The sequence below is a fragment of the Manis pentadactyla genome, chromosome 4 (assembly GCF_030020395.1).
Source record: "Manis pentadactyla isolate mManPen7 chromosome 4, mManPen7.hap1, whole genome shotgun sequence".
NCBI classification, from domain to species: domain Eukaryota; kingdom Metazoa; phylum Chordata; class Mammalia; order Pholidota; family Manidae; genus Manis; species Manis pentadactyla.
In genome coordinates this window covers 28,702,286-28,730,001 of record NC_080022.1, presented here as the reverse complement: position 1 = coordinate 28,730,001, position 27,716 = coordinate 28,702,286, and the positions used below count along the sequence as shown (strand labels likewise).

The window sequence follows — 27,716 nt, the reverse complement described above, 5'->3', positions numbered from 1 at the left end:
TGACTTGCTTCCAAATAATAGAGTAGAGAATGGGAAATAATGACTTTATGGTGGAGAAATCTGGCAGACACCACCTTGGCCAAGTGATCAGGGTTGAGATCATCAGTAGCAAGTCAAGTGTACCCCCAAAGTGAGATGAGAAGGGCCCTTCATTTATGTGGTCTTCCCCAAAACCCATAACACCAGAGGAAAACCTCAAACTCCAGCTGAAGGACATGCTCCAGAATACTTGACCAGGACGCCTCCAACTGAAAGGGTCGTGAAAAGCATGGCAAGAGCATCAGCACAGACCTGAGGATGCTGGGAGACATGCCGAATGGACGCGATATGCTTCCCTGGGCAGGATCCTGGAACAGAGGGAGCATTCGTGGAGAAGCTGGTTGGCCCAAATAAGGTCTGGACTTAGTGAAAGAGAAGTGCCAGCATTGGTTTTATAGTTTTGACAAATATACTATGGTGGTGCGAGAAGGTAACGCTAGGGGAAGGTGAGACTAGGTGGCTGGGGTATGGGAACTCTCTGTACAATCTTTGCAATTCTTCTGTAAATCTTAAATTAATTCAAAAATTAAAAGGTTTATTTTAAAATACGTAATTTCATGGGCCTTACAGGCGGTGTGTTTTGGTAATGGGTCTGGATGTCTTTGTTCATTTCTACAGGTCTACATGTATTCTGGGACTGAATATGATTCCACCTGGAGAAGGCGTCCAAAGTCTAAACTTGGGCTTCTTACGTATGGAACCCAGGCCAGGTGGCCCTCCTGCCCAACCTCCTCCCTTAGCCACTCTCACCCCCTATTCAGCTACCTCAGCTCCCCATCTTCTGAACCTTGAATGCTCAATGTTCTGCGCTGTTAGAGCTGGAAAGCCCCATAGAGACTGGCCCCAAACCTTTGTTTTATAGATGGAGAGGCTAAAAGGGGGAAAGAGATTTGCCCCTGGCCACATGGTAAGTTTATGTAGGCAAAGCTGAGAATGTGTCCAGCCAGGCTTTCTCCCTCTCTGGCCCCATTTGCCACAGACATGGGGATCAGACCCACATGGGTGCTCTGAAGTAGCAGTGACTTACTTGGGGACTTGAGGAGGGCAATGCTACCTCGAAGGAATGAGAGAGTCTGTTGGACAGAGCAGTTGTAATGAAAGCTTTCTCACTGGCCCCCCAACCAGTGATTCCCACTTGGTTTTGAAGATCCAGGCAGAAGTGGGGGGTCTGACGGTAGGCAAAAGGAGGAGTCTGCCTGCCTGCTCCTCCCCCACCCCACAAACCTACCTCAGTGAAGGGGCCAGAGAGAAATATGAGGGTGTTCAGAAGAGTTAGGTCTCTAGTTCTGGGGCTGGACATTTTCTAGTCTATGCTGGGGAATACCAACTTTGGAGAGCCCCTTGAAGCTGCCAGAGAGGCCTTCCCTAGGGTCTTGAGAGTAGGGAGCAGGGCTGAGGAGGCTCTGCCATTGAGCGTGCCGGGGTGGACATTCATGCCTTCTGGCCTGGGGGTAGGAGGGGCCTGCCCCTGTCCCTGGGCCCCCACTGTCCCACTCACTATGTTCCCACTCTGGACTGTGATAGTTGGAATACCACTGTCTCCCACCTTACTGTGGCTTCTTGAAGATGGGTCCCTGGGACTGGGCCGAGCACAGATGTTGGTAAATGCTTGGTGAGTCAATGTGTGGGTGGTTTGGAGTGGTCTGGTTATGTTTTGCTGTGGACATTTCTGTTGTGTCCTCTTTGTCAGTCCAGCTCATAGATGTCCCCTTGTATCTGAAAAGTACAGTCATAGGCCTGGAAATGCAGGAGCTCAAGGTTCACCTGGTGTCGCCAACTGAGCCACCTGTCAAGATTCAGATGGGAGTGGAGAGCTGGAAGCTGGCCACGGATGAACTTGCATGTAGGCCAGGTCTAACCACGATCAGGAGCTCGCTGCTGGCCAGGCCGACGGCAGCTCTGTGATAAGAGTGGCCACCCACAGATAGAGTTGTCATCGCAACCAGTTCACAAGATCCTGGAGGTCACTAATGTGCTGCTCACATGCTGGTCAGAAGTTCTGATGGACTGTTTGAAGTGTCACTGGCTGATGCAAGTGCCGCTGGAGGCTTGCTGGCTATCTTTATAGCACCCTGATTCGCTCTCCTAACAGTACTGGGAATTTCCCAGCCATGTGATCTGGTCAGAAATGACCCCATTCCAGGGGTGGGGACTAACTGGCTTACCCAAATCAGAAAAATCTCATCCTCCAGGCTATAGTAATTGGTCAGGAAGAGGCACATGACCCAAATCAGGCCAACCAGGGTCAACGAGTCTCAATTCCTAGTCTTTTCTTTGAGCCAGCCAGGAAGTAAGCTCTCTGTTCCTTGCCAGTCACAATGAGAAAAGCAGGTAGTGGCAGGAGCTTCTGGAGGCCACCTTGTGACACAACATAGGTGGCAGAGCCAAGAGACTAAATATAGGTCCTTGGTAACAGCTACTGGATCAAGCCTTGTCTGAAGCTATTCCTAGTACTAGACTTTTTGGTTATGTAAGCCTATAAATTCTGTCACTCACAATCCAGAATATCCTTTATAATGATAATAATTACTTAATAATTATTAAGTATATACAAATTATCTAAAATACAACTTAGGGGATAAAATCTTATAAAATATGAGGTCTATGGGGACAGTTTGGAATGGTGAAAAGATCAGCAAACTGCTGATCTGTTTAAGCTTTGCTATTTGGCTTATGGTAAAACTAAGGCCCAGAGAGGTCATGAGATTTGCTTGAGGTTTTATGTAGCTGCTCAGTATGGCCTCCTGACTCTCAGCCCACTAATTCTTGATGTTTAATAATAATAATTGGAATGTTTGAATTGGAATGTGGCTTGCCCTGTGAAAGCATCACTGCATGTTTTTTTTCTCTCTCTCCCTTTTTTTTTCTGTTTTCCTAAAAGGCAGAGAAAGAATGGCAATAGTTCTCTTCATTTTGCAAAGAGGGAGGCAGAAGTCCAGAGAGGCTTTAAGATTTGACAAGGTCACACAGAAAGGTGGTGATAGAACTGGTCTTAGAGGTCAAATGCATGAACGTCACTTAAGGTTCAGCCCCTCCACCTCACCCCTTGTGCTAATGACCTCCGCCTCCATTAGGGCAAAGATGAGGGGCATGGTGGGTCCCTTCTTCTGGCCTTCTTTTCATCTGCAGAGTGATTAAAGAGGACTTTGTGTTGTACAGGCCAAGGAGATGATTATAGGCCCTGGCAGATTGTCCTTCTCCAGCCAGCCTTAGGAAAATTAAGGTTACAATGCTCAGAGAAAACATCGGGTTATTTCTATTGCCAGAGCCTCCAAAAGGGGGGCCAACCTAGAGACAGGAGGCTGTATGGATGAGATTCTGACTTCACAATCCACGTGATCCCCAGCTCTGGCACCTACTGTCCACTGCCCAAAAGCCTACCTTGGTTCCCCAACATTTTCCGTAGCCGTAGGATTTATATGCACAGCTGCACAGGTGGTGTAGTGCACAATTTGGATTATGATCTGAATGGTGACCCCTGTGGTTATGCAGTTCACAGGTTGTAAAACAAAGCTCAGTGAGACTAGGCTGCGTTTCTCAACATGTTGGAATATTTAGACTGTTTTCACAGCAATCAGTGACTTTGAAAGCCCTTTATTGAATTAAAAATATCTTTTTTTGCAAGGTAAAGAAGATACTTTTAAAAAGTTTATTTTAGGTCAGTCTTAGCCCAAAGATTATATTAAAAAGCTTATTGTTACTAAGACTCCTATTTTTAAAGGTGACTTTTGACCCTTTTCTATTTAGGAAGTCATGTCTACTGTTTAATAGAATTTAAGTTAATTTTATGAGGAAGAGCAAGATTCGTACACAGGTGAATTAATATTTTGTCAGGCTTGGTTTGGGGACTGAATGTATGCTGAAATTATCATTACAGATTGAAATTTACATGCAATGAAATTAAAAAATAGATATATTTGCTTTCAATACATGGGAGTTTAGAGTTCTTGCATCTTTTTCTTCATTTTTCTGACTCAATTATTTTAAAAGCAAATTTTGTGCTTTGTTTCTGAATGAAGAGATAAGAGAGAAGATACCATCTCTTCAAATAACCCATTTCAGGTATGAATAGCTGTTATTTCCAAAAGATGAAAAGCTAAAATGGCTATATTTTCTCTTTTGAGTGTGAGTTTTTGAAGTATTAGAGACAGCTCAATGTTCCATATAAGGTTTTTTTTTGAACAGGTGATACATAAACAATGTAAAAGGTTCAAAAGGTACAGGTGTGTTTACTATAGAACCCAAATATCCTTCCTGTGGTCTTTAAAGTTATTCAACTCTCCAGGAACAACTGAAGTTAGTAGCTTCTTATGTATTTTTCCAGATAGAACCTATGAATCTACAAGCAAATATTTGCACATATGTTTTCTGCTTTGTTTCTCTTTATTTTTGTACAAGTGAGGACCTCTATACAAAACAGTGGCATCTTGCTTTTCTCACTTCATAATAAGCCTTTGAGATAATACCAATTAGGACATGTTATGCTGATTACTGAAGTATTTTTCAGCTGGAAAATATTCCATTGTGAGGGTGCACCATAATTTATTTAGGCAGTTGCCGACCGCTGAACACTTAGGTTGTTTCTGATCATTAGCTATTACAAACAATACTGGAGTGTAGATCCTGCCCTTGTCATCACTTTGCAACTGCACAAATACATAATTGGATAAATTCAACACGCTGGGTCAAAGGGTGTATTAGTCTGCTGAGACTGCCATAACAGAGTACGACAAACGGGGTGGTTGAGCAACAGAAATGTATTCTCTCAGGGTTCTGGAAGCTGGAAGTCTGAGATCAAGGTGTGGGAAGGGTTGGCTCCCTTGGAGAGCCATGAGGGAGAATCTATTCCAGGCTTCTCCCAGGGCTTCTTGTGGTTTGCTGGCAATTTTTAGTGTTCTTTGGCTTGTAGATGCATCACCCAGTCTCTGCCTTGATTTTCACATGACATTCTCCCTGTATGTGTGTGTCTGTGTCCAAATTTTCCCATTTTATAAGGATGCAGGTCATATTGGATTCAAGGCCCACCCTACTCTAATATGATCTCATCTTAATAATTACTTGCAATGACCCTACTTTCAAGTCAAGTCACATGCTGAAGTACTGAAGAGTTAAGACTTCAACTTTGAATTTTTGGCTGACACAGTTCAATCCACAGCAAAAGGTATATGAGCATTTACTTTTAGAAAAATATTGCTAAATTGTTCTTCATAGAAATTGCACCATTCCCTTCCCACCAGCAGTGATGGAAACGGCCTGGGTCACCATCCTTGTCAGTGCAATGGGTCACCAGACCTTTTGATCTTTGCCAGTCTGGTAGATAAAAAGTGGTATCTCATTGAAGTCAAACTTCTATTTCACTTATTATAACTGAGGATAAGAGGTGTTTTTTTTTTTTTTTTACATTTAAGACTGATTTGTATTTTTTTTGTGAATAATTGTTTATATTCTTTGACTCGTTGTCTTTTGAATTGTTGGTCTTTTATCCTTACTGATTTGTAGGAACTCTTTAAAGATAAGGGAAATTAACTCTTTGTGATACATGTCAAATATTTTCTTTTCCAATTAGTTAGTTATTATCTGACTTTGTATTGCATTTCTTTTTTGTTTACTCAGAAAAAATTTTCAATTTTATGTACATAAACAGATCATTTTCTTTTATGATCTGGGGTTTTGTGTGATGCTTAAGAGGCTTCTCCACTCTTGAGATTGTGACAAAAATTCTACTTTTTTCCTAACATTTATTATTTCATTTTTTAATGTATAGTTTTTAAAAATCTATTGGAATTAATTTTGGCATAGGTGTAGGGACCCAATTTAATTATCCTGGTGGATACTTGGTGGTCCCAACAGAATTCATCGATGTGTGAGAACTGTGGTCTGATGTAAGTGGTGTGTAGATATGAGGACTTCGCAGAAATATTTTCATTAAAAATTTTTCCCTATTAACTTGTATTTCAACATCAATTTTCTTTTTTAGAGTTCTTGTCTTTAAACAGTGATCCATTGTGGGTGTATACTATAAGCTTGTTATTATAATAAGAAAAATTAAAAACTTTGCCATAGACAAAGTTACCTTAGGGGCTGGCAGTGTTCAGCCACGTGGGAGAAAGAGGGAGTAACTGTGAACCTCCGTTTGATAAGCTCCAGGGTCTCTCAAACAGTTTCTCTTTTAAAAATTAATAAGTAAATAAGTATTTATTAATTGATTAAATATAGAAATAGAAACAGATGATAGTACTGCACTTAAAGACATGAGTGCAGTCCTGGAGGAAAGGTCCTGGAGCCCTTGGGGTTCATCTGGGGGGTTGAGTTTGAATCCTACCCTCACCAACTCGTGGCCCTATCTCCTAGCTCACTTGCTTGACCTCTCTGTGCCATTTTTCTTCGTCTATGAAAGGAGGGTAATAAGAGGGGAAGGTTTTATAGGGCCTGAAACTTCTGCAATTTGGGGGTCCCTCTTAAAATTACAAATGTAAAGTTTAGCACATCCCCTGCAGGATCTGGGCAGGGTCTTTCACTTGTGGATTAAACTTTATTAGCTTCCCCATAGACGGACCTCAGAAAATACTGTCTTCTTCCTAGGGTGTTGGGAGTACGGAGTAAGGTGATGTGTCTAAATCATCTGCACCTAGTGAGGGGTGTGGTGGGTCTGACTCCCAGACTGCAAACTCAGGTGTGTACGACACATCACGTCCTTTACGTGCCAAAACCTACCTGAATTTCTGACACCAAGTCTCCAGTTCCACAGAGCTGGCAAACACCTTCCCTTACGTCATTCTTGAAATTTGTAATCCACCTTGCTCTGAAACAGAATCAAGGCCTGGGCTGAGGGGGGTGACCACTATTTGTCTTTGATCATCTGTACACACACACACACACACACACACACACACACACACACTCACACTCACACTCATGCGCACGTCACCACAGAGGCATCTGGCATCCCTTTCTGAAGTCCCCTTAAGCCTCCAGCTCTCCACTGCTTGGGATCCATGCCTGGGACTTGGGGCTTTTTGAGGGGCAAACTGTGTAGCAGTTTGTAAGAAGGTGGCTATTGGTGGCACTATGGCTCTATTCTAGGCTGTATCAAAGATCCTTCTCCTGGGTGGGGTGGGGGAGGGGGGCAAGGAGCTATTGTGGCTAAAAGCATCAGATTGTATGCCAGACAGAGCTGGGTTTGAATTCTGTAAAGCCTTGTTTTCTTCATCTGCATAATGAAGATATCTCCCTCTGCGAATGGGTGTGAGGAATTGAATGTCAGGATGTTAGCATTGTGTCTGACACTAGTGCATGGGCTCTATTAAGAGCTCAGCACTTCACTTTTGTACATTATGAGGTGCAAAACTGAGGTCCAGAGACACTGGTTGGCTGGGTGACAACAGCTAGGGTAAAGGCATGCTTATTGAGTTTGCAGATGACCTAAAACTAGATGCAATGGCTAATATTTTAAATGACCAAACCAGGGTTCAAAGACACTTAAAGCAGACAAAATGGTAGACTAAATAACTCCCTGAAATAAACTGGAATAGGGTTGGATGTAAAATAAAAGGAGTTTTCATGGAAAAAGCTTTGGCTGAAGATTCAGTATAATCCCATGGTAAGATGGCTGCCCCGAACTGATGTTATCTAGCCTACATCTACAGAGGTATAGGGCTGAGGATGAGGGAGGTGAGAGCTGGAGGGGTGTGTTCAGTTCTGGCTGTCATACTTTTGCGGGGACAAGGAGAGACCAGAGTCCAATTTGTGGAGGGCAAAAGATAGTGAAGAACTGGAGATACTTCCCTTGGAGAAGAGAATAAAGTGGGGCAGAGGCTGACATAGTAGTATAACCCTGTCTGGCTCCAGGGGCAGAGCTGGACCATAGGGGTACAGAGGAGTTGAGAACCTACTCTGTGCCAGTCAGGACAACCCCACAGTGAAAAGGATTGCATTCAGAGGTAGTGGGCACTCATCACCCATAGTAGGCCAGCAGAGAGAGGTAGGGATTCCTGCTTTGAGCTCTCAGATAGTTTCAACAAAAATACTAGACCCTACTGATAGAAATCCTTGTTGCCTGTATATACACATATTATAGACTGCACATACGTAATCCACATTTCTATTTTAAGGTATACTTAAAAAGGTGAATATTGCTGAAATTGGGACTGTCTTACAATCATCATGTACATTTAGTGCATCCTTCTTTCCTGAAAGGTTATTATTCAAGAATTTTTGAATTGTGAATTATAAAATTGGGGAAGTTTTTTATAATTTGAGTTTCATCTTAACCCTTGTCCCATTAGAATGCATGTCTTGAATTAAAGGCAATCTAGATAAATAACATGTTTTTATTTTATTAAGAAAATTTTTTTTGGTACCATTAATATACAATTACATGAGCAACATTGTGGTTACTAAATTCCCCCCATTATCAAGTCCCCACCACATACCCCATTATAGTCACTGTCCATCAGCATAGTAAGATGCTATAGAGTCACTACTTGTCTTCTCTGTGTTGTACTGCCTTCCTCGTGCCCCACCCCCTACATTATGTGTGCTAATCGTAATGCCCCTTATTCCCCTTATCCCTCCCTCCCCAGTCCCTTTCCCTTTGGTAACTGTTAGTCCATTCTTAGGTTCTGTGAGTCTGCTGCTGTTTTGTTCCTTCAGTTTTTTCTTTGTTCTTATACTCCACAGATGAGTGAAATCATTTGATACTTGTCTTTCTCCTCCTGGCTTATTTCACTGAGCATAATACCCTCTAGCCCCATCCATGTTGTTGCAAATGGTAGGATTTGTTTTCTTCTTATGGGTGAATAATATTCCATTGTGTATATGCACCACATCTTCTTTATCCATTCATCTACTGATGGGCACTTAGTTTGCTTCCATTTCTTGGCTATTGTAATAACATAGGGATGCATATCTTTTTGAACCTGGGCTCCTGCATTCTTAGGGTAAATTCCTAGAAGTGGAATTCCTGGGTCAAATGGTATTTCTATTTTGAGTTTTTTGAGGAACCTCCATACTGCTTCCCACAATGGTTGAACTAATTTACATTCCCACCAGCAGTGTAGGAGGGTTCCCCTTTCTCCACATCCTCGCCAACATTTGTTGTCTTTTGGATGGTGGTTGTCCTAACTGGTGTGAGGTGATATCTCATTGTGGTTTTAATTTGCATTTCTCTGATGATTAGCAATATGAACATATGTTTTTTAAAATCCAAGATTCTTTTCTTAGTAAAGCCATGCTCAATCTATTGAATCCATCAGCCTCTGACATTCCACCTCATTGTTCGTTCCTGACATCTGAAATGGAAAGGAGACAGGCTATTAAACCGGTTTTAACAAATTCAGAGCAGCCAGGTTCTTGGCTTGGGGAAAAAACATTCCACTTATCAAGAGATGTTACTCCTTCAAAGGATGAAAACCTATTTCATGAAGAGAATCTGGGGGGAGCTTTTTGTTCTGCGGGGACAACATCTGGATTTTAATATGTCCATCTTCAAAAGGAGATTTCTCATAATGGACCAAACTCGAAACACTCAGAGCACAAGGACCAGGGAGTTTTCAAAAGGAGACACTTCCCGAGATGCCTGAGGGCCCTTATGTCCCCGCAGCCGGCGCGGAGGTCGGTGAGATCTCCCGCGCCTTTAGCTTCTAAGTTTCATGCTGAAAGTCATAGACACCGTCTTCCGCCTCCCCACCCCACCCCGGGAATTTGGGACCTGAATTCATTTGAAAACATTTGTGGTTTCAGGAGGCTCTTTATGATACAGCTGCCAAGTAGATCTCGCCATGAAAGACCAGTTCGGAGAAGAGGAGCAAGGCAGCTAGGCCCAGGCCGTGGGCTTGTAAAGGGTGCGCGAGCCCGCTGCCCCGCCCACCGTGCCGGCGGGCATGGGCCGCGAGGCGGACGCCCACGGACACGGGTTCGAATCCCCTGGCCTGGCGGTACAGACCATGGGGAGTTGTGTAACGTCCTGGCCCCAGACGCCCTTTCCGGGAGCCCAGGCATGGAACGAAGTCCTTAGAAGCTCTGACATCAGAGGTGACGCGTCTTCGCAGGCAATGACTAGGCAGAACGCGATGCCACTCCCTTTCCCGTGTCCGGGCTGGCGCGGGGCGTGTCGCCTCCGACCACGGGGTCCTGGCGCCTCCGACAGCTCTCCCGAGTGCCCGGCGCCCCCGTGCTTCCCGGCCCACCAGACCCTCGCTCCTCGGCGGCACGGCCCCGTCGCAGATGACGCTCTCCTGGGCTGGCCTGTGGCTCCCCCTTGTGGTGACCGCCGCGAGGCCTGGTCACCGGGAGGCCTTGGCACAGCTCTCCACACGGGAAGTTCTTTCTGGGTCCGACCTCGACCCCTCCTGGGGCTGCGGGAAGCACGACGGGGCAGCTGAGGGCCACCTCCTCTCCCCTCCACTTTAGAAAGTCGCGTCACACGGAGGCCAAGCAGTCTTTTTCTAGGCTGGCTGCACTGTCTTAGGGCTAAATGGAAGGGACGACCTTGAGTGGGGCCTGTGCAGGATTTCTATGCCAAAGGGCCTTTAGGGAGTAAGACCGAGGACTGTCTTGAGGGCAGGGTGCATGAGGAGGGCTTCCACCTGGGCGCTGGAAGGGTAGAGGGACCCCCAGAGGAAGGATGTAGGTTAGGGCTTTGGAGGAAAAATTGAGGGGCAGGGGCCTCTGCCTGAGGGAGGGTTTCGGTGCGACCCCCAACTCACCGACCTGGTGGGCTTCTTACTCCACCTCCTCCCGGGACAGATTTCATCGGTGTTTCAGCGGCGTTGGTGAAGGGCCTTCAGTCAGCCATTTAGCTTAAGAGCAGGGAAAGCAAGAGGGATGTGAGTTAAACACCGGGCAGACCTTCCCAACTATGAGGGATGTGGGACCTCAGAAAGGGGAGCAGAGGCGGCACTTTCCCATCCAGGAGAGACCCCAGTTGAAGCAGGGTCTGGACAAAGGGTGAGCGGCCCCTGGCTCCCATTCTGCCCTGACGGGCTGGTGACCAGGGTGCAGTCCTTGGGGCCCCAGGGTGGCAAGGCTTCTGTGAGGTTCCTAGTGGGATGGCCCTGGGCAGGTGGTGGTGGACAAAGGGAGAAATCGAGGTCACTGCCGCCCCCACCCTGCCCGCTCGGCAACCTCATTTTCCTTAACCGCTCATCTTGCCTGCTCTCTGGACAGTTCTGATCCCCCATGAGAGATCACGCTACCCCTGTACGTGCTCCTATCAAACACGTTTCACCGTAGGCTCCATGTCCAGCTGTGAGCTCCATCCCAGCTCTCTCCCCAGCACCTAGCATGCTGCCTGGCACAGCAGCGGTGCTCTGCGAATATTTGGTAATTTCAGTTGACTTGGGAAGTTGCCCCCGGTGTTCCTTGGATTTAGAAAGAATTTGGGCAGGCAGAGAAGGAGGCAGAGCCGTGAGGTTTGACTGTGGGTGATCTGGGCAGCCCCTTCTCTCTCTGTACCCCACCCCCAGGCTATGACTCCCAGGCAGGGTTACCCCCTCCCTCCATTTAGACCCCCTACTCTGCCGTAGGTCCCACGACTGGCCCATATACGGACCTCTCCTCATCCAGCGTGGCCTCTGATTTCCCATGCAAATGGCTGCCCTACTCACCCGGACTGGGCTCTGACCTTCCCGCTGGGCTGCCCCATGTTGGACACCCTGCTCAGCCGATTTGTATTCTGATACCCCAGGCCAGCTGCTCCTCACACTGCTTGGGCTCTGACACCTGTGCTGGGCTGCCTCCCCGCCGGGACCCCTCCTCCCCTGCGCGGACACTCCGCTCTGGTCCTGTGTCCCCCTACCCCCAAGCAGATGTCTCCTTTGCTCTGCTGCACCTAAGGGCTTTAGGGCAGAATGGTTCAGGAAGGAAGGAAGGAAGGGAAGAGGAGGAACAGTGTTTTTGAAAAAATATTTTAATGGTGGAAATTTTTGTACAAGCACCGTTCTGGACAGAATATATAAAATAGAGGTGCTGTGCTTGAGGTACGTGAGAAGAGAGAGGGAGAGAGGGAGCTAGAGAGTGGTGGAGGGAAATAAGAGAGGAAGAAGGGGGCAGAGAGAGGGAGGGAGAAGAGGGAGCTTTTTAAGAAGCAGTCCTTGAAGCAGCTTGCTCCTCATCCACCCGGAGGTAGCCTTGGCAGATGGTGGGATGGAGGTTGGGGGCAGCAGTGGCTCCTACCTGGAAGAGGGGGTCTCCGAGGGGCTCCAGAGGGCCCAGGGCAGGTGTCGGGGCCTGTAGGAAGTGGGTCAAGGTCTGCAGGACACAGGCTGTGAGTTTCAGGACTTGCGTGTGCTGAGGCACAGGGCAGACCACCCCTCTCCCATCTGTGCTCTGTTGTGACTGTGTGTCCCCGTCTCAGGTCCCCTCCAGGAACAGACCCTGGGAATTCTGCTTTGGTGGCTGGAGCAAATGTCACTGACCTCCTAATGGTTTGCATCAGACTGTGAGCAACTCTGCACAGTTTACAAGACACTTTACACCCATTTGCTGGTTTGATTTGATCTTTGTAACCATTTGTAAGATACAACTATTGTTAAACACCCCCACCCCCACCCCCACCCCTGCGTCAGCCCTGGTGGGAGTGAAGAGGAAGTTAGGATCTGAGGTTGTGTAAATTGCCCTCAGCACTGAGTGGAGGCCTGGAATCCCAAAAGATTCCGATTCCAGCACCTTCCCGGAACCCTGGGCCTTTCCCCCGGCCGCTCCCCACCCTGATGTTTCTTTATCATGCTAACTGAGGGACTGAGCCTCCTTAGTCTAAACCAAATGTGAGGTTAGGGCTCAGGCTTAGGACTCTAGTCAGGCAGAAAACAGGTCGACGAGGGTCAGGACCCTTTCCCATTACCCTGAGGGCAAGCTCTGAGGTCCCCTCACTAGGGTGGGGGCTTTGAAATAGGATGAGCATATTATTAGTCATCCAGATTAGAACACTTTTGAGAATGAAAGGGAGTGCCATTAATAATTACCCCACGGCGATAGCCAACGTGAGGTGAGGTCACTTTATAATGGAACCACTTGCCCCTCCCGCCTTTTCCACCTCTAGGCCTCAGACACCCAGACCTGATGCAGAGCAGAGGCTGTTCACTGTGCATTAAACTGTGCCCAGCCCTCTGCAGAGCTTGTGTTATTGGACCTTTAGGACAACATGTGGTTGATCCAGTTCCCACTTTATTAATGGGAGACTGAAGTCAGTCGGGAAGATCCTTGCCCAAGAGCACACAGCTGGTAAGTGGCGGAGCTGGGACTTGAACCCAGGGAGGCTGCCTTTCATAGAAAGGATTATAATAAAATGTCAGTGAATTGGTTTGGGCTACAAGAATTGTGCCATGGAATTGTGGTTCCCCAAGCCTCTCCTCAGACCCCGCCCCCCAATCTCTCTTGGTTGTCTTTGGCTCAGGGACATCATTAAAAGAACCTTTGAGTGGTGAGGCCATGTGTAGATGAGGGAGGGAGGCAGGTGCACTCAGCAGAGGGAAATGTGTTAGGAGCACAGAGTGGAAGGGTAGCAGCGGGAATGGGAATAATAAAAGCTAACATTTATTAAGCACTTACAGTATAGCAGGCTCTGTTTTAAGTGTTCCAAGGTATTATCCACTTAATCCTCACAACAACCCTATAAAATGAGTAACGCGTCATTATTCCCGTTTCACAGCTGAGAAAACTGAGGCCACTTGCCCTCCATTACACTGCTGGTAAGTGGTAGAGCCAGGACCACCCGGTTAGCTTACCCATCATTCAGCTTGTCCTTGAGGAAAAGGATGCTGCTGGTCCAGGGGTGGGGGTGGGGGTTCCTCTGGCTTCTTTCTCTAGGACACCCAGGGAGCCAATTTTCAGTGGGGAGACAGTCCACAGTCCAGCCTACTGGGGGCACCCACCAAAGTGTCCTCCAACTGCCCCCTTCTGCTGTCTCCCGGCAGGAGCTCAGGCAGGCAGGGGTGGAGCCCTCCGCAGCATCTCATTTTCATTCATTTTCTTTAAATGCTTCTCTCTCTCTCTGTTTTAAATCTAGTTTTTCAGCTACTTTTTTATCTTCACTCAAGTCGCTTTAATGAAACGAAAATGTGTCTGTTTCCCTCTGCTTGAGCTGCCCAGGGAATTTCAATATAAAACAAACAAGTTGGCTTTTAAAATTAAAATTTTATGGGTGGCATTTCCTCATTTAATGAGAGGCACAAAAGGCTGGAGTAAAACCAATTAACACGGGGTTGGAACTCGGTGTTCAGCAAAATTAAACAACAGATAGCGCGGTGTGCTGGGAACTGTTAGTGCAGGTGCTGGGGGAGGTGTGCAGGCACCGAGGGTGGCGGCTGCCCAGCACCCGTGCGGCCCCGCCGGGACGGTGCAGCCCTGTGTTCGTGCAGACCTCAGACTCCCACTCCCTGCCCTGGAACCTCCCTGTCCCCAGAACCTGTGCCCAGGTGCTTGTGTGCACGCCTCCCTGCACATACAGATGGGAGGCGGTTGTGGGAGATGAGCAGAGGGATGACTGCGTTGGATTTCTGGGATCCTGAACACCAGAGTCTGGAGAGGCATCCCTGAGAGTTAAGGCCTCTGCAAAGGCCAGAATTCACTCGATATTTATCTGCCGGGACAGGGTGAGTCCCATTGGGAAGGGGCAGGCAGGGTGGGGCGGGCTCCGGGAGTGCGTGGCCAGGTGCTCCACAAATTCTCCATGACTGAGCACATGACTTCATCCGGGTGAACAATATTAATGAAACTGAGGAGTGAATCACTTGCAGTGCTTATTGCCCAGTGCAGGATTTTTCTTTCTTTTTTGTTGTAGAAATGATGGTAATGTCACACCAGACCCGAGGACGGGGGACAGTCCTGGTGGGACTACCAGGGGAGAGCAGCAAGGGAAGGGTGAATAGCACCTGAGGAAAGGGGTTTGGCAGGAGGAAGGCCAGACGTGGATGTGACTGAATCTAGGGTGTATGCAGGAAGATGAATCTGGAGAGGTTGGAGGGAGCCCAGCAAATACCCCTGTAAATGCTGGGCCGTGGTGCCATAGCCCCCAGGAAAACAGGCCCCATAGGTCCGAGAAAGGGCCAGGCCACCTCTTGTGTTTCCTCCCGGTGCCTCCTCCCCCACTGACTCTTTGTGTCCCCAACTGGGGCAGCTTTCTCCACATTCTTTCTGCCCTTGGACTCCTGGGTCTATGGAGAGGACCACTCTGGTCACTAGCATCCCTGGAGCGGCAACAAGATGGGGGAGGCCAAGGACCCCAGCTGCTCTGATTCAGGGGATGGGACTGGAAGCCATGGCTGCCTCCAGGGTCCTCAGTCCTCCCCAGTCAGGCCCACAGACCCACACATACGCTTCCATACAGAGTCCTGCAGGCCCCAGACAGACCTCCAGCAGGCACATGGACAGGGGGTGCCAGGTCCTCGCTCTCTTGGAAGGGTGTCTTTGAGGGAACACCTGAGGTTGGAGGAAGGGCGCCTGATGTGGATCGGTGCCCTGATCCATACCTCTCGAGGGGTCCCTCCAAGGCCTGTCTGAGGAGCCAGGTGAGGGTCTCTTTGAGACCAGTTTGCGACCTGACTGAGATTCATTTTTAAGTCTCTTTGAGGCCTGTTTGAAGGCCTGAAGACCCTCTGGGTTGGCCTGAGGGCCAGTAGCATGAAACCAATAAAAATGGCCTGAGGCCAAGGCTGACACCGATGCTTCCTCCTCCACACAGCAAAGAGAGTAAATCTGGCCAAGTTTCAAGTAGGTTCTTATGGCCAGGGGGCTGGCAGAGTGGCTGGAGTCTCCTTTGGTGATGGATGAGATTTTTGCCAAAATCACAAAACTTCTGGCCAGAGCTCCCACTCCATCTCCCACACCAGCTGGCTGACCTTGAACAAGTCTAGCAAAGCCAACATGCTTCTTGAGGACCGCACCACCTGTCCACATTTCTGGGTGGAGAGACACGATGTGCCCTATCTGAAGTGGGTTTTTAAGTATGCATAGGAGTTCACCTAGTGAACAAGGGGTGGGATGGACAGTATTGGCTGAGTGACACCAGTGAAGACACAGAAATGTGAAACAGTTCTCTGTGGCAAGAGTACTACAAGTGCAGTTTTCCTAGAGTCCAGAACTTGCACAAATTAGGCATGCAAGTATCACACAAAATAATATAAGGGGAAGAGCATGGCAAACTGTAGAGTGCTACACAAAATGAGACATTGCTGTTACCACCCATCCCTCTCATTTGTTGTGGGACCCCAGTGAGTCAAGATGTGTGAAGATGTATTGTAAACTGGGAAAGTGTTTACCAAAATGTTAATATATTTAGAGAGTAGGTAGATTAAGTGTGAGAATGTAGAGATGGAGTAGACAATTAAAATATCTGCTAATTCCTCCCTCGAATTCACATTTTAGGAAATGTTTATACACTGAGAATTCTAATTACTTTCCCCCCTCACACCTCTTTTCAGATGAATACACTATGAGGGAGTTACAGTATCTATTAAATATATTGTCCATTTCCCAGTGTATCAGTTGGGACTCTTCATATAGCAAGTAACAGAACACCCACGGCAAACTGGCTTAACCAGTAAAGGGAATGGGCAGTTCACGTGATTCTTAAGTCCAAAGGGAGCATGAACCTCAAGATAGGTTTGATCCAGGGTATGTTACTCTGATGCTTCCCTCTGGGGAGGTGCCATCAGCTCCTAGGTGTCTTTCTCCAAGTCCTGGTTGAGAGAGGGGCTTCCCTTAGCCAACCATACAACAAAATGCCTGAGCTTCACTTCTGATTGCACCAACCTGGGTCATGGATAGGGAATGCCAGGGCCTGTTTGGTGTAGGTTTGGATCAAGCGCCCATTCCTAAAACAATCGTTGGGGTACTGAAGAAGGTAGACAGGGTGCCCACCATACCTGGTCACTGAAGTGGACCACTGGGCTTCAGGTGTGCAGACCTGGAGTTGTGTTCGGTTTCTTCCCTCACTGCTGCTTTGTCGTTAAAACTTTCTTTTCCCTGTAGCTCCCCCTTTGCAGACAGCATACTGGTCCAGGCCTCTTCACATCACCCATGCTCAAACCACCATGGTTGCCTTAAATATTTTTAGCTCCTTACTTAAGCCCTTGCCTCTGTGCTCACCAATGCATTTTTCTCAATAGTTGCTTGAAAGCTCAGCATATTTGATCAAAGCAAAGAAACACACATTACAGCTGATGTGATACGATGGAAAACATGATTACAAAATTCAGCTATAGGATAATGATCATTTGCTAAAGACACAGTTTTCCCTAGAAAACAAACCTAATAACCTTAATGCAAAACAATTAATTATGGCTAATAAAAGAGTATAGTAAGAAGTCAGAAACACGATAATAAAAATGAGAAAAAAGCTCTTTTCTATAATAACAATAGTTTAAAAATACTGTAGCAGGTTAACAGGAGAAGGTTTTTACTTTTTTTTTCAACTTAATGAAGAAGCTCACTTGGGGACAGTTGGTTTCTGGAAACCATGTTGGTTTCTAGACGTGTAGATACACATTAGAGCCCTCCCCCGCCTCCTTTTTAAAGAGAATCACCAGGATGGGTCCTTTATAGAAGTAAGGCAAATACCACCTGTTTTTCTACAAAGATGCCTGGAAGAATTCTAAGTGCAGGAAAGCAAACTGAAATGGCAAACATTCTGTTTTGTAATGACTGCCTTTCAAGCAGATTTTGCTATGGATGTAACCTGGTTTTATTGCCTGGAGTAGGAGCAGAAGAGAACAGGGATTTTCAGACGGCGGGGGTGCAGGGGAGAAAAAAGGAGTGGGGGGAAGGGGAGCTAGAAGGAACATTGAGACGGTGAGGTGACAAGAAGCCCCCAGGACTGTCTGGAACACACGAGCACCTATCGAGGTTCTCAAGATGCCCAAGTATAACTCTCAAAATGTTAAAAACATCATTCTTATGCAATATGGAGTGAGTACAATAAAAAATATTATTTAACTCAATGAGAGAATCTTTGAACAAGGCTAGTTCCAAGGAGGATATGAGAAACTCATATGAAAAACAATGATGGGATGGGATTACTAAATTAGATACAAATTTGTGAATATCCTATAGGGTAATAAAACCACAACCTTGGAGTTATTTACTCTTACTGGATGGAAATCATTTGCACCTTATCAGTTTTCTACAAGTGAATGTCTAACTTTACAGAGCGTGGGCCCTAATCAATAGTAATTAAAATGTCAAATAAAGCTGTGTGCCTGAGAGGCAGCTGATTCTAGACGAGCTTGCCGGCCAGTTCCAGGGATGGGGAGAGGACTCAGAGCCATCTTTTTGCCTATTTCCAAATTTGGAATAGGACTAGGGGAAAGGAACCTCAGAGAGGAACATGTTTTGTGCAGTTTGAGTTTCTGGGGCTCAGAGTCATTACAGATGGACCCTGAAAAGGAATATGAGCTGAACTTGGGTCCCAACAAGGTCAAGTGGGGTATATAAAAGCAGTCAGGTGGTGCCAGTGGCTTGGTGAGCTCCATGTGGGGGTGGGAAGATGGTCTGTACCCACCCCTGTGCCATGCTTGGAAACACCTCTTGTTGGACTCGTAGTCACACCAAAACCTTTTTATTATCTGGAGTTTTTTTCTACTTTTTAAAACAAATTAATTGTAAAAATGGTGGTAAAATATACATCACATGAAAACTACCGTTTCAGTAATTTTAAGGTGTACAGGTCAGTGGCATTAAGCGCATTCACACTGGCATCGAGCCAGCTTCACCCTCCATCTCCAGAGTTTTATCAGCATCCCAAACTGAAACTCTGCACCCATCAAACACCAACCTCCATGCCCCTTCCCCCCAGCCCCTGGCAGCTGCTGTTCTACTCTGTCTTTCTGAATTTGACTATTTTAGGTACCTTACATAAGTGGAATCTTACAGTATTTGTCCTTTGTGACTGGCTTATTTCATGTAGCAAAATATCTTCAAGGTTTATCCATGTTGCAGCATATGTCAGGATTTCCTTCCCTTTTAGGGCTGAATAATATTCCATTGTGTGGATCTACCGCCTCTCATTCTTTCAGTCATTGATGGACACTTTTCTACCTTTTGACTGTTGTGAACAACGCTACTGTGAACACTGATGTACAAATATTGGTTTAAATCCCTGCTTTCAGTTCTCTTGGATATATACATAGCAGTGGAGTTGCTGAATCATATGGTAATCCTGTTTGATTTCCTTAGGACCCAGTATACTGCTCTCCATAGCAGCTGCACCAATTTACATTCCCACCAGCAGCAGCAAGCACAAGGGTTCTTTCTAATTTCTCCTCATCCTTGCCCACACTTGTTATTTTGTTGTTGTTTTAAGTAACAGCCATCCTAATGGATGTGAAGTGAAAACCTTTAGTTTTAAAATAATTGCTGAGGGCCATTATTAGAAGAAAGTGTGTTTAAGAATGTCTCCCTGTCTCTCTTGGCTAGGAATCCCTTTGATTGATGCAGTCGAAGTGTTCATCATACTGCCAGGCCCCATCCTAGAAGAAAAGAGGAAGCCTACCACCTCTGTTGTTTCTTCTTGCCACATGGTGTTGCTGTTGAAGGCTAGTCCCGCACAGTCTGATGGACATTTTTTTGCCCTTTGCAGTGCTGACATCTCTGTTCAGGTCTCTCCATGGGTGTCAGTAGACCTTCTAGAGGAAACACTGTGCCTTGGCTAAGATTACAGTTCCTCAATTAAATTAGACAAATATTTACTAAGTGCCTACTATGTGCCAGACATTGATGTAGGTCTGGAAAAATATCAGATCAAAATAGACAATGCTCCCTTGCCTTTCTGGGGCCTAGACAACAATGACCACAAATAATTACAAAGCATGCTAAAAGGTGTTCAGTCCAATGGGGGAATGAAAGAGTAAAACCGGGTGAGGGGGTTGGGAGTGTGTGGTGGCTGGGGGTGAGGGTTGGGTCATCGGGAGGACATTGAATAAAGTCTTGAAAGAGGTGAGCTGACCTGGAGGAAGGGCTCCTCCAGGTAGATGGCCAGCCCTAAGGCAGGGTTATGTGGGATGTGTCTGAGGTCAGAGTGAGTGAGGGGATGGGCAGCAGGGGAGGAGCATGGCCTTGGACACCATCCTAAGGACTTCGGCTTTTGCTCCAATGAGATGGGGATCCACTGCAGGGTTCTGAGCAGACAAGTGACGTCTAACTTGCATGTATTTTTTTCACATTTAAGTATTCTTTTATTACTTTTTGGGGGGAAACGTGAAGATTTATGTTTTAGCGCAGTTTTAGGTTCACAGCAAAAGGGAGAAGAAGGTATGAGATTTCCATATTCCCTCTGCCTCCACACATGCATGGCCTCCCCCATGACCAGAGTGGTATGTTTGTTACAGCTGATGAACCCACATCCCTATTGCCCAGAGTCCACGGTTTGCATTAGGGCTCTCGGTGTTGCGCATCCTTTGGGTCTATACACGTGTATAATGGCATGTATCCGTCATTAGAGTATCAGAGCATTTTCATGGCCCTAAACATCCTTTGTGTTCCCTGACTTACATTTTAAAAGACTCACTTTGGCTTATGCAGTGAGAATAAGCTGAAGGATGGGGGCAGGGACATGAGCAGAGAGGCTGTTGCATTAATCCTGGGTCGCAGGCATCATGGCTTACAAACCATCACAGCCAGGAGCCTGGCCCCCTCTCCGGCCTCCTCAGCGAACCCCCTGCCCTGCCCCAGTCATCCTCTGCTTCCGCATTGAAGAGGACCCCGGTGATGGGGGCCTACTGTGTGCAGGCATGGCTTTAGATGTTCCTGTCGATCATCTCATTGAACCTTTAGAGACACTCACGAGGAAGGGATCGTTCCACGGACATCTCAAAGCCTGTGCTATGAGCTGGATTGCGTCCCCTGCCCCCCCGCCCCCCACCTGTATGCTGAAGCTCTACCCTGCAATGTGGTGGGATTGGAGATGGGCCTTTGGGACGTGAGAAGGTTTAGATGAGGACACGAAGGTAGGGCCCCAGGATGGGGCCTTTCCCCTTAAAGAAGAGACATCAGAAGTCTTGCTTCCTTTCGCTTTCCCTCTCTTTCCTTCCTGTCCACCCCATGTGTGTGAACCAAGGGAAGACGCACGAGCACCGGGGAGGAGGCTGTGCCTGCAAGCTGGGAAGCAGACTCTCGCCGGGAACTGACTCCGCTGGCACCTTGATCTTGGACTTCCCAGCCTCCAGGACAGTGAGGAATGTCTGTTGTTTAGACCACCCAGTTTGTGCTACTTTCTTACAGCAGCCTGAGCTAAGACAGCCCATTTTACAGACTGGGAAACTGAAACTCTGAGGTTCAGGTAACCAGGCCCCTCGCTGGCAGTGGTGGAACATGAGGCAGGGCTGTGATGGGGGTTGGAGAGCCAGAGAGGACGGGGCTTGGGGGAGTCCTGCCTCAGGGAGGGAGGTCCGGCACTGGAGGGCCGGAGGGGGACCAGGCCGAGTCTCACGGTGGTCGGGCCGGGTGGGCTCCTTCCCTGAGGGCCACCCCTCTCTGCATGGTTTCCCAGGGGCCTGCCTCCGGCTTCCCCGGGGGTGGAGGGGGTCTGGCGGGAGTCCCACTCAGGTCCTTCCTTGCGGCTTCCCAGCCTTGATGGTGGCTTATGCTGTCCAGGCTGGTGCTCCTGGAGGTGACAGGTGGTGGGTGTAAAATAGGGAGTGCAAGGTACTCAGGGTGCAATCAGGACTCCCTGGCGCCTGTTGGCGGCTCACTGTCAGAGGAGGTGGTGAAGAGGGCAGAGTGCTAATGACAGTAATTGCTCTAATTATTTTTTTGGTTTGGAGAGTCATAAAATGCAGCAGCTTGCTCAGTGCTAATAGCAGTCATCAGGAGGGGCTGGGGCTGCGCCTGGACAGCAGTTGTTAACCAGGGGGAAGCATCAGCCTGCAAGACAAAAAGAGAAAGAGCGCTGGTCCCCCTTTCCCTTTCCTCCTGCCTCCCCCTCCCTGCCCTCTGCTGCTCTGGCCTTTTACGAGTCCTCTCCCCAACCTCCAGTCCCTCCTCCCTCTCCTGCCCCCTTCCAAGGGAGGCCTCTTGGATGGTGACACAGTGAGTGACTGTGGGGGGGAGGGGTGGTGGCCGTTGCTGGTCTGGGCGGAGCAGCTGTTCAGGGGCAAACAAGCCGAGGAGCTTTCAGCACAGGCAGAGGTCTGTGCTCTGGGCACATTCCTGTGGAGCTCCTCAAGGGCTGGGTAGCTTCAGATGGTCTGCTTTGGACCGAGCACCTTGACCCTTACAGGTGAGCCAGGGGAGAGAACAGGGCTGCATCCTTGAGCAAAGCTGGAGGAGCTCATGGGAATGGAAACCGGGCCACCTCCCTGCTTCCCTTACCCGTAGCCAGCCCAGCACCACGTGCTCAGCCAACGTTTCCTGAGCACCTGCTACATGCCAGACTGGAGATTCCGTGGGGAATCAGGATCCCAGTGAGGTGGGAAGCTGGACATATAAGAAGTAATGACCATTCAGAGGGGTGTCAGGAAGCAGCACTCAGACTGAAGATGCCAACTCTTGGAAAGTCAGGGAAGGCTTCCTGGAGGAGGTTGCAGGGCCATCAAGGGGGCCCTTTGAGAGGAAGCAGTATTTTCTGGGTCTTGCAAGGTGAGTAGTAGTTTCCTGGACAGGAGGGGAGTGGGGATTCCTGGCTGAGGAGAGGGGCAGGTGGGGTATACAGCCAGAGGAATCACTGGGCTAATTGTGGCCTGAAGGACACACCACGGGATCTGGGCTTGGCCTAGCCTCTGACACCCCGTATGCATGGGGCTTGAGAAAGGGTTGGAGTCAGGAAACTTTTTGAAAATGGGGGATAAGTAAAAACACGTAGGTAAAGCACAAAGTGAGTACTCAGTGGGTGACAGCAATGCTGGTACCGGCCAAGATGACTGTGCTCAGCTAGGTACGTGTCCCAGGGACACCCAGCAGTACACAGGTGCCTAGAGGCACAGGTAACACGCAGACATGTGAGCTCCAATTACACAAAGCCCAGAGACACAAATGCACAGTTACCTCCAACCCCCCCCAACCCCCAGACACATACAGACAGTCACACACTCAGATGCACTCTGACAAAGAGCCCCTTGGACACACTCATCACCTCGAGACACACCCATCGCACTGGAACCACAGATGTGCTTCACCTCTGAGGGGCCTCAGCGAGCTTAGGGGCCGCCTCAGCTCCTCAGCCTTGTCACTTTGCTCCCCCAGACTGTGGGTGGCCAGGCTGGGCTGCGTTAGGGAGAGCGCCCTCTGTGGGTCACCCACTTTCCCTTCAGCTCTGCCAGAACGTGACCCCTGGCGCTGTAGCTGGAGGGCCTGAGGCCAGCTGCCAGAAGAATGAGCCCATGGAGAAGCCAGTCTTCTGCAGTTAAGGGACCGCTTACCATCCCAGGCAACAAGAGTGGCCGCTTTGTCCTTGTGTCCCGTAGCCAGCACAAGTCCAGCACACAGTAGCTGTACATCATGTCTGGATAGAAGGACGGGAGGGAGGGAGGGAGGATCAGAGGCAGGGGTGGTCCAGAGGGTCTCAGGATGGGAAGTCCTGTCCTGTGGCTGTACCCCTTCCCTGCCGGCTCCTGCCACCACCCCTGGAGCCTCGAGGTCTCCTAATGCTCAGCTGCCTCCCTGTCCAATTGCATTTTCTTGCCAGACAAACGAGGGGCTGGATCTGCCCTCGTTCCCACCAACAGGCGGGCTGTCAGCTGCAGTGGCATCTGTTCTCGTCAGAAAGATGAAGAGGGAAGGGAAATCAGCCACAGCCCTCCAACAGGCAGCTGGGGAGAGAATCTGGCTCCGGGAAGGCCCTCCCAGCACCCACAGGAGATGCCCAGGGGACAGCCCAGGCCAGAGTGGACTTGGGTGCCCCACCAATACTCTCTTGCGTGAAGAGGGAAGTGCGAACTGTGCGGCCTCTGGAGATGCGTCGTGGGCTAAACCCCAGCTCCGGGCTGACCAGCTGTGTGTTTGGGCAAGACACTGAACCTCTCGGTGCCTTAGTTTTCCCATCTATAAAATGAGGATAATAATGTTGTGAGGGTTAAATATATTAATATTTTTAAGCACTTGGAACAGAGCATATACCTGGCACTTCGTAAGTATTTTGTTGTGTTGGTACTATTATTATTGTCTTCCTTATTCTAGGGATTGCTCCTCTGGATGACCAAAGGGCTCAGCCCACCAGTGTGGCGGAGTCAGAGGGAGCGTGCCCTATGGACTGGGCAGGTTGGGGAAGGCCTCATTCATTCTACAGAACTTTATTGACCCCAGGCCACTGGTTCCTGCCATTGGGGACCCCGGTCTGGTCGGAGGAGGCAGACGTGTAAACAGAATTATTATTATAAGAGGCAGGCATGTGATGTTCAGGAAAAAAAAGAGGAAGCAACTAATGGGTGGGGTGTGGGGAGTGGTGGAGTGAAGAGGTGAGGGAAGGCTTCCTAGAGGAGGTGGCGTGAACAGGATGCGGAAGAGTGAGTAAGAGTTTTCTAGGCAGCTTCCTGGTGGGCACCTTCCAGGGAGACTGGGCAGCAGGAGCCAGTTTGTATGGGGCCTGGGCTTTATCCTAGGGAGAATTAGGGCTGTGGGGTAGACAAGGACACTGTTGGCTTGAAGAAGGGGGCTCAGGAAGCTGTTGGAGGATAGAATGGGCATCTGAGAGTTTGGAGGTGCCTCCTCCATTGATCCCCGTATTCATGTCTGTAGCTCCAGTTACAATGACCAGGTCAGGTCACTGGCATTACTGGTTACTATTGAGCAGATGAGCAAAGGGAAGGACCTTTGTGATCACCCAGGTTGGAGATAGCTGAGACCAGAGAGGTGGCTGGGCCTTAGGAAGGTGCAGAGCTGAGAGTTTGAAGACTTCTCTTCAGAACTGTCCACTCCTGGCCCCCCGCCTGCAGCCAGACCTGTTGGCGAGAAGCAGGTCACGCAGGCAGCTGGGCTGGGCGTCTTTGTCCAGCAGGGGGCAGCCGCGGTGCATGGATGGGCGTCCCCGCCCCCGGGCGCTCTGTACCATCGGCACTTGGAAAAGGGTCTTTGCGGTCTGGGTCAGAGTCGGTGTCAAGGGCCTCCTGAGTGAGTTGAAGGGCAGAGGGTGGAACACCTTCACATCCTCAGGCTCTCATCTATTGGGGGCAGTCTTGCTGGAGAACAAGGGTGGCCACAGGACCTCAGTGGCCAAGGCCTGGAAGCACATTGGAATCACCTGGGGAGTGTTAAAAAACACACCCATGCCTGGTAGCCAGCCCTAATCAATTGAATCAGAGTCTCTGGGGGTGGGGCTCAGGCATCAGTAATTAAAAATTCTCCCTCCCCCGCCCCCCACCCCCGTGGTTCTGATGCGGACTGACTGAATCTGGTTGCAGGGTTTCAGTGACCTGAAAAGCTCTCTGCCCTCCTGTGGGGCAGGTCAGCATTGATTTATGTCCTTTGACCTTGTCAGTCACAGGAATGGGCCCAGGCCCCTCTGCTCCTAAGGCGACATCTTGAGGCTGGGAGAAGGTGGTGGGCAGGCACACAAGAAGATAGTGCTCCTGTGTGCCAAGGATGAGTTCAGAGTGTGTGTACAAGCACCTCCGTGTGTGCATGGGTATATTGTGTGCGGGTGCTGGGTATCTACATGCATGGGAATGTACCTCTCTGGGCTTGTGCAGGCACTTCTGGGCTTGTTCTACCTGCACGGACTACACTTTTGCCTCTGTGCTACACATATGTGTTGGTACACGTGAGTGTTGCTCTGTGCCCGCAGCTGTGCACCGTCTCTGTGCCTACATGTGTGTCTGTGGGCACACAGGTGTGTTTGCACACATAATTTGTCTCTGCATCCCTATGGGAGGCTGTCTCAGAGCTGGCCCATGAGTGCTTATGTTCTTGGGTCTTTAGGAACCAGTGACAGATTTGAAGCTCTGCTATTTAAAGGTGTTTCTCTTTTTTCTCTCTCCGTCTAGGCTGATCGATGTGCTGTCCGCCTGTAGCTCCCCAAAGACCACAGACAGGTGAGTTCTGTATGGACACAGTCAAGTGTGGGCTTAGAAAAATCGGCCACAGCCCTTCTAGGCTCAGTGTCTTCCTTAGGCCTCCATGTGGGCAGCTGCTCTTGTTGGTGAGAACCTCCTTAGAGCAGATGTGGCCAGCAGCAGGCACTGTGTGCCCACTGAGTATGCCAAGCCCACTGCCCACCATCCTGGGAAGGCCGTAGGAAGGAATGAGCTAAGCGCAGCCAGATGGACACATACGGACCTCCCAGGCAGGCCAATTATTTGACACCACTTTATATCAATATTCTTATGTGTTCAACATTTATTTAGTGGAGGGGACAAAAGTGATACTCTGTTAGTAAAAACAGTCATCTCCTTGTGGTAAAAAATGGAATTTATTGCAGGAACGGAGCAGACCATACACTTGATTTAGAACTGCCTTTGATATCACAGTTTTCCCATCGTTTATAATTGGAGGTGCCTCGTCTTTCACTCTGAGGATGGAGGTAACTTACACACGTGTGGTTCATGAAGTTTGTTCCCATAGACAGGACTCTATCAGACAGTATTTGGTTTGATAATTTCAGCCAGCTCTGCAAGGTCATGTTTAACCTAAATAAATACTGCCTTTCTGTGAGTTAGATAAAGGTTCAGGCAGCCCCAGGGACACAGGGGTGGAGTCTGGTCGGGACTTTGGCCCCATTCCCACTCAGCCGCACTCAGCCCTCGGCTGGGTGGTGTGGGGGTACCTGTGTATGTGTGCGAAGTGTGGCTGGCCCAGCTCCTATGTGGTGTGAGGTTAGGTGGTGTGAGCCCGGGTGGGCGCGTGATGGACTGAAGGGATAAGCTCTGGGTGTAGTGGAGAAGGGGTTTGGTGTGGGTGGAAGTCATCTGTGGGGGACTGGAGGTGGGTGTTATATAGTGGTATTGCCTGGGTGGGATGGATTGTGCAGGAGAGGCAGGTGCCCTGTGAGTGTTTGTGGTATCTGCCTTCTGCCTGGCTGGGCGTGCCTGCGTGTGTGTGTGTGTAGTGTAGAGTGTGTATGCATGTGTCTATGAATGTGGTTCCTAGGGACAGGTTCTAGGTCTCAGCCCTCCTTTAGGGCTGGCCCCATCTTGGGCAGGCTCCCCTAGGACCCCTTCCCCATCTCAGGCTGCAGTTGGAGGAGGGGGACTCTGTCCTGCTGCTCTCCCAGCCACACTGCTCTTGGGGGGCCGGCAGGGTCCTGCCTGCAGGCTGGAAGGAAGTAATCCTTCAGGTAGGAGGGATGGTCACTGGCAGTTTGTGTAGGAAGTTTGCCCTGGCTGGAGTCCACCCATCTGTAGTCCTCGCCCCAAGCCCCTGTTTGGGCCACCATCTTCTGAACTATTGCAATAGCTTTTTCTCTGGCCTCTCTCCCTACCCCCTTCTTCTCCTATCCATTTCCCACACTGCAGTTTCTCCAAAACTCAAATCTAGGCACACCTCTCCTTACTTCAAACCCTTCAGTGACCCCCTCACTGCTTATAGGATGGAGTCCAAGCTCCTTAGCCCAGCACCCAAGGCCTCTGACAACTGACCTTCAGCTGCCTCTCTGCCCCAGCCCCCTACCCCTGTTCCCAGCATGCTAAGGGCCACGTGAAACCACTTCCTTGGATACTAGGACAAGGCCAAGCCTCCAGCCATTTCTCTGCTGGGCCTCTTCCGTTTGGGACAGGTATCCCCTCCACCCCCAGCCCTGCCAAGCTCACAGCTCACCT

At 48.9% G+C, this 27,716-nt stretch overlaps 1 protein-coding gene across 5 annotated transcripts in view; it reads left to right on the top strand.

Annotated features, from left to right (window-relative positions):
• The window catches only part of LOC118907693 (myosin IC heavy chain-like), a 131,859-nt gene that overhangs the window by 4,009 nt on the left and 100,134 nt on the right, over positions 1–27,716 (top strand). The window contains exons 2-3 of one of the 5 annotated variants that reach the window (XR_008996968.1): positions 187–946; positions 1,564–5,935. Coding sequence is in view for 1 of the 5 variants with exons in the window: in XM_057500014.1 (XP_057355997.1) it covers positions 19,450–19,461 (12 nt within the window). In the remaining 4 variants the exon portion in view is untranslated. Of the gene's footprint in view, positions 1–186; positions 5,936–12,581; positions 13,261–19,449; positions 19,885–25,946; positions 25,995–27,716 lie in introns of those variants that run through there. The other 4 variants (XR_005022917.2, XR_008996969.1, XR_008996967.1 and 1 more) reach the window with 4 other exon arrangements.